This window comes from Carica papaya, chromosome 6 (genome assembly GCF_054855325.1).
Source record: "Carica papaya isolate Zhongbai chromosome 6, ASM5485532v1, whole genome shotgun sequence".
NCBI classification, from domain to species: Eukaryota; Viridiplantae; Streptophyta; class Magnoliopsida; order Brassicales; family Caricaceae; genus Carica; species Carica papaya.
In genome coordinates this window covers 36,733,520-36,751,839 of record NC_142314.1, presented here as the reverse complement: position 1 = coordinate 36,751,839, position 18,320 = coordinate 36,733,520, and the positions used below count along the sequence as shown (strand labels likewise).

Genomic DNA, 18,320 nt, shown 5'->3' with positions numbered 1-18,320 from the left:
ATATAATTAATATTTAGTTGAATAATTATTAAAAAAAAATTTATAAATTTATTTTAAATTATACTCTTTGTTGTGAATGTTTATATATCTGATAAATATATAAATTTTAGTACTAAAAAAAAAATACTAGATATAATGAGGTTACATAAGAGAGATTTAGAGTCTATGCACCAAGGCTAGTCCAAAAATTTCTCTACTTTAGAAGATATATATATGTATATATATATATCTATACATATATATATGTATGTATTTCATTTGAATGATGTATGAGACATGTGGTGTGTGATGATGAACAGGGTATGACCAGGATGCCGGCTATGACGAACCAGGGGCCACTAGGACCAAACAGGATGCCGGCTATGGTGAACCAGGTTCCATTAGGGCCAAACAGGATGCCTGCTGTGATGAACCAGGTTCCATTAGAACCAAACAGGATGCCTGCTGTGATGAACCAGGTTCCATTAGAACCAAACAGGATGCCTGCTGTGATGAACCAGGTGCCATTATGATATTCATATATAATTAAAATGCATGTATATTATTATTAAACATGATAGTTTAATCTCTTATTTATCCCATTGATGTGAATTAAAATTAGAAATTATAATATATTCTCTTTGTTTCAAATTATGTATAAGAATATCAATCATTATTGATCTTAACAGACAGTATATCATCTTATTCATAAAAAAATTATGAATTCGAGTTGATCAATATATATGTACATATATATATATATACATAGAGAGAGAGAGAGAGAGAGAGATTTTAGAGTCTATGCACCAAAAGATTTAGAGTCTACGTGCATATTTCATTTGAATGATGTATGAAACATGTGTGATGATGAATGTATATATGCATATACATGTATATGTATAGAGAGAGAGAGGTTTAGAGTCCGTGCACCAAAGCTAGTGCAAAAATTTCTCAACTCTAGAAGATATATATATCTCCATATATATGTATGAGACATGTGGTGTGTGATGATGAACAGGGTACGAACAGGATGCCGGGAATGGTGAACCAGGGGCCACTGGGACCAAACAGGATGCCTGCTATGATGAACCAGGTTCCATTAGGACCAAACAGGATTCATGGAGGAACCAATGTGATCCCAACAAGTGAATGGATAGCTCAGGCCAACGCTCAGCGTGCAGCAGCTGCAGGAAACACCATGCCCTACCAGTTCGGACCACCCCAACATCCAGCCGCCGTCCTTCCGGCGCCGTCGGTTGCTCCGATGCTGTTTCCGACGACGGCACAACCCTATACGTCGAACCCTCTAGTGTTACAGCCTGCGGATTCTACCGCACCTATTTTGAACCAGGTGGTGCTGATTGATGTCCCACCAAGGAGAGCTCAACGAGCCAGGGACTGCTTTGCTTCTAATGGTGGTAGAAGGTGCAGTAATTTCAAGTGTAGCACCACTGAAACTCCCATGTGGCGTCGTGGTCCTCTTGGTCCTAAGGTACCTCTCTCTCTCTCTCTCTCTCTCTCTATATATATATATATATATATATTTATGGGCATAGCTATACATTCATGAATATTTGTTTGAATACATTAATTACAGGAGGTTCTTTTTTTACAGACTCTGTGTAATGCATGCGGTATCAAGTACCGAAAGGATGTGGAGAAGAAGAAAGTCAGAGACGCTGAAAGAATCCTGGAGCTCCATAGAAGAAACAATCAGCAAGGCTCAAGCTCCAATGCCAATGATGAAGCTTCCCAACGCTTTGCCTGAATTGGGAAACTGATATTGAAATTTACATACACACATACGTACGTATGTATGTGTATGTGTGAAATTTGGATTTGGATTTGAATTTCAATTTGAGTTTGAAAATAATGTTTGGTGACTGTTGCTTAAAACTCTTTATGTTCTTCATTTCATGTTCATGGCTTTTTTGTTTTGGTACTCTGAATGTTTTTCGTAGGAAGATAATAACCCAACTCTTTTTGAAGTTTTTAAGTTCATGTGATAAGTTGTGGTTGAGTTTTATATAGTATTTTTTTGAAGTACAAAGTAATATACATATATATATATATATATTAGTTTCAGTTTTCTATGACTTATAATGTGTATAGATACAATTCCATCATCCTAATTTACTTGGGAATCATAGAAACCAGAAGAAATACTTTGCATATTTTGGCCCTAATCTTATTAAATACCAATTTTTATAGTTCATTCTATATAGTTATTATACATTCTACACTATAAATATAGGCTTATATTTTCATTTCAGTACATTTTTTTTTTATAATATTCATTAATTATTTTCTAAATTGTTATCCTTTCAACATTTATTCACAATATTATATTTTCTATTGAAAATTTTTATGGTAATTTTTTTAAAAATATTATTTGAAGATTAATTTTATTGAAAGTTGTTTTCATAATATTTTTAACAGAAAAATTATAAACAGCATTTAAAACAGAAAAGAAATTGGGCCAAGTCTGGCCAGGCCTAACCCAGTGGGCTGCACCGTAATAGGTCACTCGTCAGCCCACCGGAATCACGGGCATACTTGCCCAGTTGCTCACCTCACATTCATTGGATTTAGGAATAATAAAACTCAAACCGATAACTTTCACCCACGTCAAAATGACACTCTGCCACTAAATTATATCGGCACCACAGTAAACATCCCCAAGTTCAATGCAATTAGAAGGCACAATACACAGGCGTAGGGCCATAACCAGAACATGAACCATCTATTCAACAATGACCAAAATGATGAAATATTCTAATAAAGAATACTAGGAGAACTTCCGAAGAAACTGCAATCTGTTAGATATGAGAAACAAAACTCATTATCCACACGCCAAATAAGAAGCTAGTAAACACGAGTTCGCCCTAAAACAGAAACAATAATAAAACAATACGAAATCACATCCCTGACTTGCGCAATTCTTCCATTCCATGTGCAAAGTGGCACCTGTCCCCGAAGGTACAGCACCCTTTTGTGAAGTTATCGCAAAGCTTAGTCTTGAAGTTGTTTGATGGTCCAGAACCAAGCATACTTTGGTTCTTCATGGACATTCCGGAACCTGAACTGACATTGACAATGAGTTCGCGAACCATGGCACTCGCTTGCTTGATCTGATCAAATGTACCCTCAAGCTCAATGTTCCGTAAATTAGGATCTGTCTCGTGCTCTCTTATGGAGAGTTTTGCTCCAGTTACACGACAGATTTGCTTCGAGTTGACACCATTTTTCCCAATGATTGCTCCGGCAAGAGAGGCATCAACACTAATCTTCGCAGTTGCTGATGCTCCGAAGCTAGCTGCAGCACCATGTCCTTGAGGGGGCTCAATCCTTCCACCCATTCGCCCTGGTCCCATGGCATGAGGGTCTTCATAGGCTGGACCACTTGGCTTGCCAAGCTCCCATTCACCATGGGCAAAATGACACTTATCACCAAATTTACAACCTTCAGCTGTATTATACTTGTTACACATGCGGGTCTTCACAGTTGTTGGAGAAGAACCATCTGCAAACGACGGTGGGACAACTGGATTCCTGGGAGCAGGTGGGATAGCTGCATTGCCACCGAGATTAAGCATCTGTGATACAGTTTTGAAGCCTCCAGGAACATAATGCAGGAAGTGACATCCCTCGCCAAATGGGCACCCAGAAGTGCTGCAAAAATCACAACACCAATGACCACTAATCAGCATTCTATTTCACATAGATGCTCTGATACAATGAAGGCAACTTTCATATTTTATAATGTAATTGACAACATATTGCCATGACTCATGAATTTTCAAGATAAAGGATATACGAAACACCACTCCAGCCCAAAAGCCCACACCAGATTTTCATCTAGAACTCCACAAATCACAACACCAACCTCCTGTAGGTAGTCTACCTAGCTACAGGTAAGATATATCCAAGGGATACGAATATCCTTCATTATTGGAATTATTACCATCTACAACAAGCCATAGCATTAAATATAATCACAAACATCACTACACCCTAAAAGCACGTAAAAAGATAAGCTCTTGGAAAAACAGATCCTACCATGGCACATAAATAAAGAAAAAATAATAGAAATGATTAATTGATTTTCTTCATTCACTATAAAGCACCCTAAAACCAAATTCCTACAATAACCCAACATACTAATACCAGCAAATTTCATCTCAAAATCTGCACACTAAGCACTAAACAAGCAACCATTCCTGCCAAAGTGTTAAAAAAATTTCACAAGTAGCCCCCAGGAACAGCTGAGCTTCCCTGATACATAGGTTCCTTTGAGAACCAAAATGTGGTGGTGTCTGCCCCCAGTATCGTATTATGGCCCAAAGGTTTGCCCTCCCTGCTAGAAGGCAAGAGAAGGAGAAATACCAAACCAGCAGCAGACAAAAAAATAGCCTCATAAAAAGACAATTTAACCATTAGAGGACCAACCTTGATGTGTCAAAATATAGCCATTACATCTGAAACTAAAACAGTAATTTAAACAACTTAAATATGGAACTATTTACATTATAAATTATAGATATAAGAATACAATTATTCATCAATGACAATTTTGTAGTTGGCAGCAGAACTTCGTTTTGCAGTACAGAAATTAAAGAAAACAGGAGGTTCAGACCTCAGATTGGATCACAGTGTAGGTAACTAGGAAGTATTACACAGAGACCATGTCAGAGAGGTTGTCTCAATCACTAATTGTAAACTAATGATTACTGAATACAATATAGCACTGCTTTGTTGACAAGAAACAGTTGACTGCAATCTATAAAGAGATTGGATAACTCGTGCAGAGGGAGCCAAGTCCAATGAAGTTCTGAAAGACCAATGCTCAATTATTTCTAGAGAAAACTAAAATGAAAAGCCCACTAGCATTTTAATTTCAGGGAAAACAGGAGACAAACAGCAAAGCAAGGAGTTCAGCATCAAAATATTTCAGGAAAAACAGCAAAGTTGAAATGCACTGATAATTAAACAGCCGACATCATTCCACATTTTTTTGGGAGGGAAGAGAAGCCTCATTTGTGGGCTTTAACATTAAATAAACAGGTAACCACCACAATAGAATTCAGAATTCAGACTGGCCAAAAGCCTCAGTAGGATGACCTCAAACAGGCAGAACCCAAGTTCCAGAAAATTCAGGTTACTTGGAATTTATACGAAAGTAATAAAAAAGACATCCAAAATTTAAGGAAGTGGCAAAAACTTATGCAACAAGCCTATATGCTAAAATACAATACAAGAGACGTTCATTTAGGAAATAGTAAGGTCGTATATATAGAATAATAACAGCAGGTATCATGACTGCTATTGTCAAACAACAAAATGAAAACATATGTGAAAAAAAGAAACAAAAAGAATTTTTTTAAAAAAAAACTTTCTAAGTAGAAAAATAAAAAGACATGCTTAATTAAAAAATGACATTAAAAATGAAAACCACACATACTTTGTGAATATGTTTACTTGCTTAAACTAATGTTACATTTAGCCAAGGAAATAGAAAAGAGAAAAGTAAACCACTTTTACAGATAAGCACAGTAAGCCTAGCAGAGTGCAGAGAACAGGACTATGAATTCAGGATTTAAAACTAATGCAAAAAACAAATTGCAAAAACCAAATAATCTCTGTTAAATATTAATTCATATCTCAGATTTTTCTTTTAACAGCTAGAATATTTGAGTCATATCAAAAAAATGATAATTCATGATTTATGCCCTTTCTTCAACCTGATTTAGAATGTATTCATTCTGCAGGCAAAATCAACAGGCAATAGCATTCGCCTTCATATGGACGTCACCTTCCATATATAACATAAGAGGCAAAAGATTTTCACATGACATGTAAAAAGCTACTATTTTATAACAAAAGTGGTGTATAGAACCCTTCACCTCACTCATAAAGTGAGAAGTACTAACCTACAAGGCTATGCCACAGTGGAGCCTGTATACAAAAAGCAAAACTAATAACACCAACAAATACAGTTTGAACTCTATGACTTCCTCATTATCAAATTGATGTCCATTATGCGACCTATCTTCAATATCAATTTCCAACACATTTAAAAACTCTCCCATTTCTTACTCCCAAGACAACCCAACGAGAAGATTCTTGACAGTTCTGTTATCTCTAGTGAAAAGATAATAATGGTTGGAACATCTCGCTACTGAACAAAAAAGTAGTTATCAAGTAATGTTAATGGATAGTGTATTAACCCATACCTAATTGGTAGATAAAAATATTTTTTGAAATAACAAGATAAAAATGGTTAACTATCACTTTCACTTTCTTCCTCAAATGATCAACTATTAAAATTACATAGCAGCTGCCTCTCAAGCAAAGAAACAAACTTGGCAGTGCATCCTTCTTTTGGATGGAACTCCGTGAAAGGGAACTCAACCATCCTTTTTAAACACCTTTCCACTCTGGCAATTGATAAGCACTTTTTTCAAATAAGCAATTGCTAATCCCCCAGCCATCATAAGAAATTGATTTAATATAAGCCAACAGAAAGTTAGAAAATAATAATGATCTTGCATGACTCCCTTCAATTTATAAAGCAATCATTATTACATAATGTAACCATCCGTATGCAACTCCTTGATGCCATCCAAATAAAATTTGGTTAACAAACCATCTATAGTGGTTTCACAGAACTCACAACTTCCTTTTCCATTATCAGATTTATTGCAAAGCACTAAATCCTAAAAAAAATATCATGCTTGTTCGCGTGCTACATGCTCCAAGAAAATTCTTTACATCATATCTTAATCCTCTTAATACTTTGAAAGTTTTCGGGACATGGTTTAACTGAACATGCAATTCAAACTTCTTTTCCCATCAGATTTATTGCAAAATGCCAAATCCTGAATGGTATCATTCTCAGATCCAGCATTACATACCAAAAAGAAATCATATTTCATATATTAATCCTCTCAATACTTTGAAACCTTTTTATTCTTGGGACACGTGTCAGTATTTTGAAGTTCTGTATAGATGTTGCGCAAGCTCCAAAAATGAAAAACCCCAAAGTAGTGCAAGTACCATGACAAATACTTTCCCAACTAATTAATCCATCCTAAAAATTAACTGCACATTCATATGACAGTGATCTTAACCAAAATCATTATTTCTGAACAATGTTACTGAGAATCCATGAAAAAAGCATGGGCAAGTTTTCCATACATGTCCAGCGAATTAAAATCTTTGATAAGATAATCCAAAATGAAATAAGTCTAATCAATTAACAAGAATCCACTGTATAATTTTCTTGGTTGCACTTATACAGCCATGTATTTGTAACTCAAAAACCTAAACTGCAAGTTTAATTCCATATCAACCTTGCTCCCCTACATCTCATATACTACCCTTCTAGACATCATACCATTTCTGGAAGCTACTCCTAACAAAATAAAGAAACAAAATTCAGAGCTACTGTGGATACTAATAGAAGACTTACTGCCTAATAACTATTTTTAGTTCCCTCCACTGGAATGGCTACCTAAAGCAAATAATGCTGCTACTATAATTCCTTATTAAAAGAATACAGCTTTTAACCATGTCAAGAACAACAAAAAGCTCTCTCTTTTCCATTCACCTAGAGTTCTTAGAAAGTTAGATTGGTTCAAAAAGCCACTGGAGGATGTTAAACACCATTAAAAGAAAGGAAAAGAAAGATGCCAGAAGAATCTACAAATCTCAGAAACTTAACAGGCTACTGAAAACTATATACTCCACAATATCTATGAATTGTTTGTCAATCTCGTTAATCAACCCCCTATAATGCACCAAAATCAAGAAAACATATTTTCAGCTCTCTTTTACCCCCAGAACAAGGCTCTTTTCAGAGCCTCACATGCAACAAATTACAAAGAAAACCAAAAATGAGGGAAATCTCGACCAAGTTTTCAACCACATAGGTTAATATGCAGTCAATATATATTACTTTTAGCTATAAATCTTCACATACCAGATTAGTAAGATCAATCATATAAGAATTTGGAAACAACAACATATTGATATTCTTTCTTTAAATAAACATAATAAAGATCCTCAATCTTGATAACTACTATATTAACATCCATTAATATGCCAACATCTTCATATGCTAACAACATTTTTCAGTAAACAATAACAAACATCAAATGTGCCTTCCACTGAACCTCATATCTTAGAAGAAAACCATAGCTTCTTAACTGTACAAAAAGCAAAATAATTTTTTTTAGATAAGTATGAAAAGAAAAATTACAGAATAGATGTCAAATTCAGAAACAAGGAGCACTCAAAACCTTTGAAATTTTTTTAGATTTAATTCACCTACATCAACAAGCCAGATAATTTTCTCTAATGAACAAACAAGAATCTAGAGGAACACTAGTGTTTAAAGAAAAACACAGAATCATGTGCCAGCCAAATTTAGGAAAAAATAATTTCTTTTTTTTTTTTTTTGAAATGTGAGGAAAAAATAATTCCTTTATTAGGGACAAAATAAAAAATTATACTTTAGGGGCAAACCGACAAGAAGAATCTCCAAATATGTTTCAGCTGATAATAGTATGATGTCAAACTTCATAAAAGAATAATATGCAACACAATTAGGGAAAACCAGGTTCTACAAGTAAGAACATTTTTAGACTTTCATAACCAGTATATTTTCCCACAAAACAATATGCTGCAGTTTCATGCAACAGTCGTGATGCATTAAATACTTCCCTTGCATATTGAAGCAAGTATCATATAACCTGTACCATTTCAGATGCCAATTCATTGATCTTTTTGCGCAACTTCTACTTACAAAGATCCCACAGCATATATTTTAATTAGCTATTATAGGGTAGACAAGTTTTCCACTTCCAAAAAACAGCTTTCTGTTACAGTATTGCCCAGCAGATACTTAACCCAACTGTTCCCTCAAATATCAACCATTTCTGTTCAGTGATCTTTGTTATCATGATTAGAACAAAAAGTATAACCTGTATCACAACTTTAAGTGCCAATCCATTAGTTCAAATGACATAAATTTTAATTGAGAATATTCTCTCAAATAATTTCTCCTGTAAATTATAAATATTAAAAATAGATGGAACTGCATTTAGACTATTTATTTTACATAAGTTTAGATTTGAACCTGAAAAACTTTGTGCATGGCTTCGATTTGCTTCCTATACCAGATGGAAAGGACTCCATTTCTGTTGCAGAACATTAATTAATTTATTTGAGTTAAAATTTTCAGTGGGTTATTAATTTTGGAGCTTTAAAGAATAATTGACACCCTGTTCCCAGTTATTTTCACTAATGACAAAATGATTGTTAGTCAAACATAACTCATTTACATATATTACTCTTTCCAAAACGTGAAACGAATGGGAAGGGTAGCAAAAGGGAGAAGATGAATTCCATAACGATCTCAAGTACAGGAAAGCATCTACCTCCCACCCCCCGCCCATGAGGTTGTAACTTCAAGTCAAGCACGAGTGGTGTCAAACTACATGAACAGAACCTTTTTATTAGGTGTTTTGACAAAGTTTAGATCAAATTCTTAACTTCACTCTATTTCAAGCTGACCGTTCGCATTTTTTTATAAAATTTTTAAGTAACTAAATCGAGCTTAAAAGCAAAACTGATATTATTCCCCAAAACCAAAAATAAAGAACTTGAAACCTTCCGACCCACTAGATAGCCACTCTGCAGAAAAGTATACAGCTTATGAACACGCAAAACGCCACTGTAGAGCATATGGATATTAAATACGCACATATACAAAAGTATAAAAACAGAGAGAGGGAGAAAAAGAAGCAGCAGCAAAAAGAATTCGAACCTTGCTTGGATTTCTTGAAACCACCGTTTCCATTAAAAGCGGCATCATATCTCCCTCTCTTACGAACACCACCGAACTCCATTTCTCCGGAGCGAATACTGAGATCCAAAAGCAAACCAGAAATATATATATATAGAGAGAGAAAGAGAAACAGAGGTAAAGTATAGCCAACAGACAAAGCCTAGAGCAAGAGTGAGTAGAGAGGAGGAGGAGGAGGAGGAGGAAGAGAAAACCCTAGGGTTCGAAGACGAAGAAGGATAGTGGGAGAAAAGGAAAAGGCGGGGGGGGGGTACAGAGAAGGGAAAATAACGCGAAATTGAAAATTAGGTTTCAATGCTGTTTGGATTTATGAGAAAAATCGCGTACAAGAGCACACATCCAGTAACAAAGGAATGTCACGTGCGACACGTGTTAGGGATAATGTTAGCATGTAGTGTCGAGCACGATATATTGGTGTATACGACAATTTACACCGTTGGCTGGCTGATGAGGACTGAGAATATCTTCTTCTTTGGGGGAGAGCGAGTCAAAGTCTTTGGTTTTTATGGGTGTGTTTGGATAATATTTTTTTTTTTTTTTTTATAAAATTTTGTAGTATTTTTACTCTCCAAAATATCAAATTCTTTTTTTTATTATATAAAAACTATACTACTTTTTTTAAAAAAAAAAATAATTCTAAAAATTATTTTTAATAGCTCACAAACTATTAATATAACGTGTGATGTATTAAGTAATTTATTATTTTATTCAAATATGTTAACTTAAGCCGTTAAATTACATTTATAAAGTTTGATTATAGAAAAAAATTTAATAATTATATTTATATTATACTTTTTTCTTATAAGTTAAATATTTTAAGATAATTGAATCAACTTAATTATTTAACCTTAAATAACTCTCTTAAAAAATAATTTTTTTTCCATAATTTTTTAATATTAAATACATAATGATGAAGTGGTAAATTAATAAATACATGCAATTTCTCTTTTTAAAAAATATTAAAAGGCATAATAAATAATTTCTATTTTAAAAAAATATTAAAAGGCATAATAAATACTTTATTGAGTTCAAAAATAATTTTTTTTATATAAATCTTTACATTATTATTCTTTATCTATCTAATAATAATGTCTATACATAAATATTTATTTTTATATATATATCTAACTTATCTAATAGTGATCGAACCTATCGCTCTAATACTGTTTACTTTCAAACACATGATCAATGACGTGTCAAAATTATAACATATACCGCTCAAATACTATTAACTTTCAAACACGGGATCAATGACGTATCTAAATTATGACATATAAGTGATGATATATCATCAACATCAAATTAAAACAACCGAAAGCTCTATTTTAGTTCCCAAAATATCTACATTTTTCATTTAAAAGAAGTCGCATTCTTCCTCGTGCCGCCTCCTACCTCAAGCAACTGCGGTTGATTTCCTTCTTCTCCAAGCTTAGAGAAGGCAAACATGGAAGATCATGTTCACAACAAAATTTCCAGGGGACAACCAACTCAAATGAGACAAATCATCCAAATTTCAATGAAAAATGATTAGAAAACTAAAATCTGTTTATATCTTTGCACATCTAAATCAAAACTCGATAAACACGCGAGGCTAACCAAGATGATAATAACAAAAGTTCACCCTAGAAGAGAATAGAAATCAAATATGACAAAAGTTACATCCCTGACTTGCGCAATTCCTCGGCTCCATGTGCAAAATGGCACCTCTCTCCAAACGTGCAGGACCCTTTTGCAAAATTCTCACATAACTTCGTCTTGAAGTTGTTCGAGGCTGCAGACCCAGTCGTACCGTGGTGGTTCCTCGCAGGCATTGCGGAGGCTGCACCAACATTTACAATAAGCTCCCGAACCATAGCACTTGCTTGCTTGATCTGATCAAATGTACCCTCGAGCTCAATGTTCCTCAAATTAGAATCTGTCTCATGCTCCCTTATGGAAAGCTTGGCTCCTGTTACACGACATATTTGCTTTGAATTCACACCATTTTTCCCAATGATTGCTCCAGCAAGTGAAGCATCAACACTGATCTTAGCAGTTGCAGATGCTCCAAAACTAGCAGCAGCCGCAAGGCCCTGAGGCTGCTCAATCCTGCCAGCCATTCTGCCATGCCCCATTGCCCGAGGATCCTCGTAAGCTAGAGCACTTGGCTTGCCAAGCTCCCATTCACCATGAGCGAAATGACATTTGTCACCAAATTTGCAACCCTCAGCTGAATTATACTTGTTACACAAGCGGGTTTTTACAGCTGGAGGAGAAGAGCCATCTGGAAAGGATGGTGGGACAACTGCATTTCTGGGAGCAGATGGAAGAGCAGGATTGGTCCCAAGATTAAGCATCTGCGACACAGCTTTGAAGCCACCAGGAACATAATGGAGAAAGTGGCATCCCTCCCCAAATGGACATCCAGACGTGCTGCAAAGTTCAAAACCCATGGGCATTAGTACTGATCAGAATTCAGTTCATAAGTGAAATATACTACAATGAAATTAACATTCTTCAGTTTTTCATGACACATTGACCAACATATCCTAGTGAAAAGCATTAGTACCGATCAGAATTCAGTTCATAAGTAAAATATATTATAATGAAGTTAACATCCTTCAGTTTTTCATGACACATTGACCAACATATCTTAATGAAACATAAGACCTTTAATCAGAAAGAAACAGCAACTACACAGCCCGGATTTTGGATAAGAACATCATAAATCATACATGAAAACATAAAACTACCAGCAAATTGTTGGGCTACATCGAGATAAGGTATATAAAAGGGGACAAAAAATTCCCTATGTCGTCAATCATACAACATGTTTCAAATGCCAAGTTAATATGATGATAGTATTTTTACCAGTTTTTTTAATTTAAAAAGGTACAATTTCCAGTTATTTCTAAGTCAATATAATTGAATGTGATCCCTTCTGAAAGAAAAGCAGCTTATCACATGTGAAATCACATGTGAATTTCCTTACTTTTTCCAGATAATACCCTAACCCCTTTTTTTTATTTCTAAAAAACCCTAACCCTTTTTTTTTAAAATAAAAATGTAGATAATACCCTAACCCCTAATTGTAACTCACTCTGATCATGGAATGCAGAACAAGAGAGTACACTGTGAAACAGAGAGAGGAAAGAAAGAGAATAGAAGGGGACATTAAACTGACAAAATTTCCTATAATGATCACTATTTAGCAAGTGAAGCAAATACTATAAAAAGTTAAATCACCTACTAATGATTACCTACCAAGTAATCATCAAAACACAAAATTATTGACACAGATGGCATTTTATTTTAATTACAAATGATATGCATAGAAACCACAAGCCAGCTAAAAATAAGAATTTTTGGAGCCATGAGATGGTCAACTTGATTCTCATATATGGATGTTGAGACAATGCCAGCATGGGAACAACTGGGCACAAATGACAGTAATGATAAAGTGGCCATAAATAATATCAATAGAATTGGAAGGGTGATAACAGATTTTAAAAATGACAGTAAATGGCCTAATCAGGGAACAGGTGATTGGTTTTAGTCTGACAAGGATGCCATTCAGCAACTAAGGGCAAAAAGAACCTTACTGGACTCAAGATAACTCTACCTGTTTGTTGAGAAATAGTTGACCATAATATGTCCCAAATTGAGAAAAAACAGCTTCTTAGACTCCAAGAAAAGGAAGCCATGGAGTACGCCAAATTTGATGTCAATATTTACCACTTAAAACTTTGGTGCCAATAGTTATCATTTAGACCCAACAGCATGGAAGCTTTAGAGAAACAGAAAGCCAATAGAAAGTGATTCATAAAAAAATATGTTTCTTTTTATCCCACTCAACAGAACATTTGGATTGCTGCCTATAGATCATTCAAGAGTCCAGATGGAGTCACCAGAGGACAACTTGTGATCCTCAGGATACCGAAAGGAAGTGCCAAGGATTAACATACTTTTATTAAGCATATGGGAACTGGAGCTTACCATTCAAGACTCCATATAGCGACACCAAAGGACAACTGTGATCCCCTGGATACTGAAAGGAGGACCGAGAATGAAGACGATTTTTATTAAGCATATGCGAACTGGAGGTTAGTACCAACCTCAGATGATTATCTTTAAAAGAATATTGTGGAAAAATTTGTTTGACGAGAAACCTTTTCAGCTTACCAAACATGATGAGCTATTTCTTTGTAGACAACACAAAATTTAATAAAATATGGAAAACATTTATTGAAAAAGTGACACAAAGTAACCAAATGTAAAACATAAAACACCCCACTTGAACAGGAAAAACTTAAAGAAAAGCCTCATTAAGCAGTAAAGTTAAATTAAATCAGAAAAGCTAGAAGATATGCCCATTGAATTCAAAGCAGAAAACTGCTAATGAAAAGCAAGATATGAACTTAAGGCTATAACTTTGAAGAACCAAATAATCCCCTTTGCTCTCTAAACTCACGCATGCTATATTACGGAGTTCATTGTCGATGCTTAGCCTAGCATGAAAAAATGACATCTCCCACCAACACCATCAGAGGCTCTCTTTTCAAGATTATGGTGACTATCATCAGATGGAACACTACAAACTTCAAAATCTCAATATCATTACTGCCACTTGCAAAAGATAGTCCTATGAATAACTGGCCTGTGCAAAGGCAGCTCCTTCCCTATTGGCTCAGGATTTTAATCAGTAGAATTAATCTATAGACCATCCAAGAACCCAGTAGAGACCACTGAGCAAAAGAAAGAGGGGGGAGAGAGAGACAAGAATCTACCAACATTTACAAAATCAAGAAACCATACAAAGAGCATCTTTTTCCCCATTCACCTAGCATTTTGGTTTTGATTAGTAGGATTGCCAGAGAACATCAAAGAACCCAGTAAAAGACTACAGAGCAAAAGGAGGGGAGGTGGACATGGAGAGAGAGAGAGAGAGAGGAGTCTACTCATATAAGAAACTCAAAAAGCTACCGGAGACACCAATGTTCACATCAAGTATCATCACATCAGCCTTAAACAAATATTGAAATTGAAGAGAAGTCCGATATAGTTTATAAATCTTTTCACACAACATAGGATGACAAAAACCACCAAATGATTAGCAACCTCCTTCAAATGTTTCCACCACCAATAGTCAATATCTTATCATCAGTAAAGATGAATTGAGCTCGATCTCTTCATATGGTAGAAATAATACCAATTTAAAAAAGTATTAATTTTTTTAAACAAGGATTACAGTGTCTTTCCACTCAAAAGTATGCCATGTAATAGAGGTACCATATGAACATCTATAGTAACCATGCTAACAGCAAATTTATTACAAAAGATTTAAAAAAGGAAGTTCTCAATGAACTTGCTACATTCAAAAAAAGTAGCAGTGATCTAAATGTGCAATAACACAACGAAGAGATATCAAATTCAAAGTTAAAAACAATCATTCACTAAGAAAAAAAACTGAGAAGCTAGCTTTTGATTTCATGCATTCACATGATAAACCAAATAAGATTCTAAGGCAAACACAGGACCAGGAGAAAACTGATCCACGAGAAATAAAAAATTAAGGGGAAAAGAGAATATACCAAAAAGGGACACAGAAATTTGAAATATATATATATATATATATATATATATACACACATAAGGTAGCAAAATAACAATCCAAAAAGTCCTCACCTAATAAGAAAGATAAAGAATTAAGGTTGAATATTTCCTTTGACAAATTGATTAAGAATTCAATACCATGGTACTTAGTTATATTTTATAACAGGGTATCTATTCCCTTCTCCTTCCACCCCCAAAACCAAAAAAAAAAAAAGGAAAATAACCGTTTCAACAAGACAACCCAAAATGAGGTTCAAAAAGGGAAAGACTTGGGAAAAAGTAGGAAATTATAATTAAGCTTCTGGATCCTTAAGAAACTTCACAATCTTTTCCAGCAAGAAATTAGCAACCAGCGCACGCAAAAACCAAATATATTCAATGAAGTCCTTGCATAAATTTGGAACCAAGTAAGATAACCTGTATCATAATTCCAGATGCCAATTCACAGTTCCAGACATAAGATTCCACAGCTTATACTTACAAAGACTCCATAGCAAATTATAATTAGCCATTAAATGGTAGAGAAGTTTTGCACTCCATACAACAACTTTCTGTTACAATTCTGTGCAGCTGTTCAGTTCGGTAATCTTTGTTATTGTAATTAGAACAAAAAATACACCTGTATCACAACTTTAAGTGCTCAAATTGATTAGTTCAAATATAAAATTTTACTTGAAAAGATTGCGTAAGAATTTCTCTTAAAGTTACAAGTTATATAGATTTAAACAGATGGAATTGCATTTGGACTATTTATTTTAGATAAGTTTAGATTTGAACCTGAAAAACTTTGTGCATGGCTTCGATTTGCTTCCTATACCAGTTGTAAAGGAGTCCATGTCTGTTACAGAACATTAATTAATTTATCTCAGTTACAATTTCAGTGGGTTATAAATCTTGGAACTTTAAAGAGTACCCAGTATCAAGTTACAAGTTCTCTTCATTGATGACAGTAATGGTCAATGAAGTACAAATAATTGGCATAAATTTTTTTTTTCAAAACAAACAAAATCATGTTAATAGAATTTGAATAGCTGGAGATGAATTTCATTCTGATGCCTAGTAGTCAAAATACTGAATGTTGGCTCACACGACTCAAATTACATCAGTTACCTCATTACAGAAATTTCAACACCGCACAGAAAAAAAATATTATGTTTTGATTCTGCTAAGTAAAGAGATGAGACAGCTAAAGTAATTCATTTACAAGGAAAGCAAACTACTAAAAAAATCTTCGAAAAAAAATGGGAAGATTTTTTCCTTCTTTCTGCTCTTGTTTCTCTGTAGGAAAAAAACCCAGACTGTACCCACACAAGTCATTGCTCATACAGAAAGAACGGGGAAAATAATGACTTAAATATCACATTTTCACGTAACAACATAAGTTGTTCAGCATACTGTTAAAGGATATCTACCTGCAGACCTTTTACAGCACACAGACCATGGAAAGTGTAGGCATAGCATTCTAAACCCTCCCCCAAGCACTCATCAAAGAAAACAATGCACAAAAGTGACCCAGACAAAGCTCAAGCACATAAAAGCTCAAGATCTAAATAGAGTCTCGAACAAAGGTTCACAGCCAAAACTAATCTTCTTGGTTCTCTCAACTACTGAGTAAGCCCTAGCTCAAATTTCTTAGTTTTGAGCTTATCCAAACTTAAAATTCAATTTACTACTAATCATTATGCAGAAACTTTTATCACACTTAACAAATATATATTTTTCTCCGAGTTACTTCCCAAACACTTCCTTCACAGCAAAGAACGTGTCGAAAAATATGGCTAGAAGCTCTCCCTTCATTTATGAACTTCCTAACTAACGAGCAAGTAGCAGGGAAGCACCAGAATCACATACAGAAGCTGAAAATAGAGACAGTATAAAACCACACATACACAGTCAACAAACACTAATATCCACCACACGAGAAGACACTAAGAACAGAATACCACCGCGAGCATAGAAATAGCAAGAAAATGAAAAAATAAACAGAGAAATTTTTTTAAAAAAGAAATGAAGCAAGAAAGAACCAGACCTTGCTTAGATTTCTTAATATTTCCATTTCCATTAAAAGCAGCTTCATATCTCCCTCTCTTTCTGCCAGCACCGAACTCCATTGCCGCAGAGAGAACAGCTAGATCCAAAAGCGATCAGCAGATGCGTGGAACGAAATATACACAACGAGCGAGAAAGTTGGAGGAAATGCGAGGAGAGAAAGAAGAAAACCGTCGAGAGAAGACGAAGACGATGAAGAAGAAACCCTAGGGCTGAGAAGCAGAAGAAGAAGGAGAAGCAGAAGAAGAAGAAGAAGAGAGGACAGGAAGGGCGGTTTAAGAGATTGCACACAGAGACAGAGCAAAAGAGAGAGTGTGTGTGAGTGTGTGTGTGTGAAAATAAATAAATAAAAAATAAAATAGAGGCGGAATTGAAAAGTAGGTTTAAATGCGGTTGATAGAATCAAACAGAGAAAATCCAACAGCTCTTAAGATCACGTGCACACCGCGTGATTTTCCGCTTCTGGAAATTTCAATAATAGAAATTAATAATTATATTATTATAAATTAATAATTTAATATATTAAATTAAATTTCAATTTCTATGTTTGAATTATTTATTTTAATTAATTTTTAATTATAGAATTTCCTAGTAAATTATAGATTATGTTTTTATTTTTTTTTAATTTATAATTATTGATGAGAATGTTTTCTTTTTGTTTATCCATTTTCGGTAAAAATAAAAAAAATAAAAAAACAAACAAACAAACAAATAGAGACAAATATAAATTAAATGTAGTAATTTGTATTTTTTATAATTTAATTTTTAATATTTTTATTACAATTTAATTACTTATATTTTCTATTTTTTAATAAAAAATTTAAAATAATTA

The 18,320-nt window shown here is 34.3% G+C and overlaps 3 protein-coding genes across 3 annotated transcripts; 1 reads left to right on the top strand and 2 right to left on the bottom strand.

Moving 5' to 3' along the window:
* Nucleotides 1–291: 291 nt before the first annotated feature.
* Nucleotides 292–1,897, top strand: LOC148253625 (uncharacterized). Its single transcript, XM_088223298.1, has 3 exons — nucleotides 292–500; nucleotides 998–1,471; nucleotides 1,595–1,897. Exons 1-3 carry the CDS (start codon nucleotides 303–305, stop codon nucleotides 1,745–1,747), a joined length of 825 nt encoding a protein of 274 aa, XP_088079424.1. The 5' UTR covers nucleotides 292–302; the 3' UTR covers nucleotides 1,748–1,897.
* A 751-nt stretch (nucleotides 1,898–2,648) lies between these two features.
* On the bottom strand, nucleotides 2,649–10,119 carry LOC110826373 (zinc finger CCCH domain-containing protein 14-like). The gene is made up of 3 exons (XM_022057002.2): nucleotides 9,809–10,119; nucleotides 9,119–9,179; nucleotides 2,649–3,651 (listed from the first exon to the last, which is right to left on the bottom strand). Exons 1-3 carry the CDS (start codon nucleotides 9,888–9,890, stop codon nucleotides 2,898–2,900), a joined length of 897 nt encoding a protein of 298 aa, XP_021912694.1. The 5' UTR covers nucleotides 9,891–10,119; the 3' UTR covers nucleotides 2,649–2,897.
* Nucleotides 10,120–11,340: 1,221 nt separating this feature from the next.
* Nucleotides 11,341–17,825, bottom strand: LOC110826372 (zinc finger CCCH domain-containing protein 14-like). Its single transcript, XM_022057001.2, has 3 exons — nucleotides 17,469–17,825; nucleotides 16,217–16,277; nucleotides 11,341–12,259 (listed from the first exon to the last, which is right to left on the bottom strand). The coding sequence occupies exons 1-3, from the start codon at nucleotides 17,548–17,550 to the stop codon at nucleotides 11,503–11,505; spliced, it is 900 nt and encodes a 299-aa protein (XP_021912693.1). The 5' UTR covers nucleotides 17,551–17,825; the 3' UTR covers nucleotides 11,341–11,502.
* Between the last annotated feature and the right edge of the window lie 495 nt (nucleotides 17,826–18,320).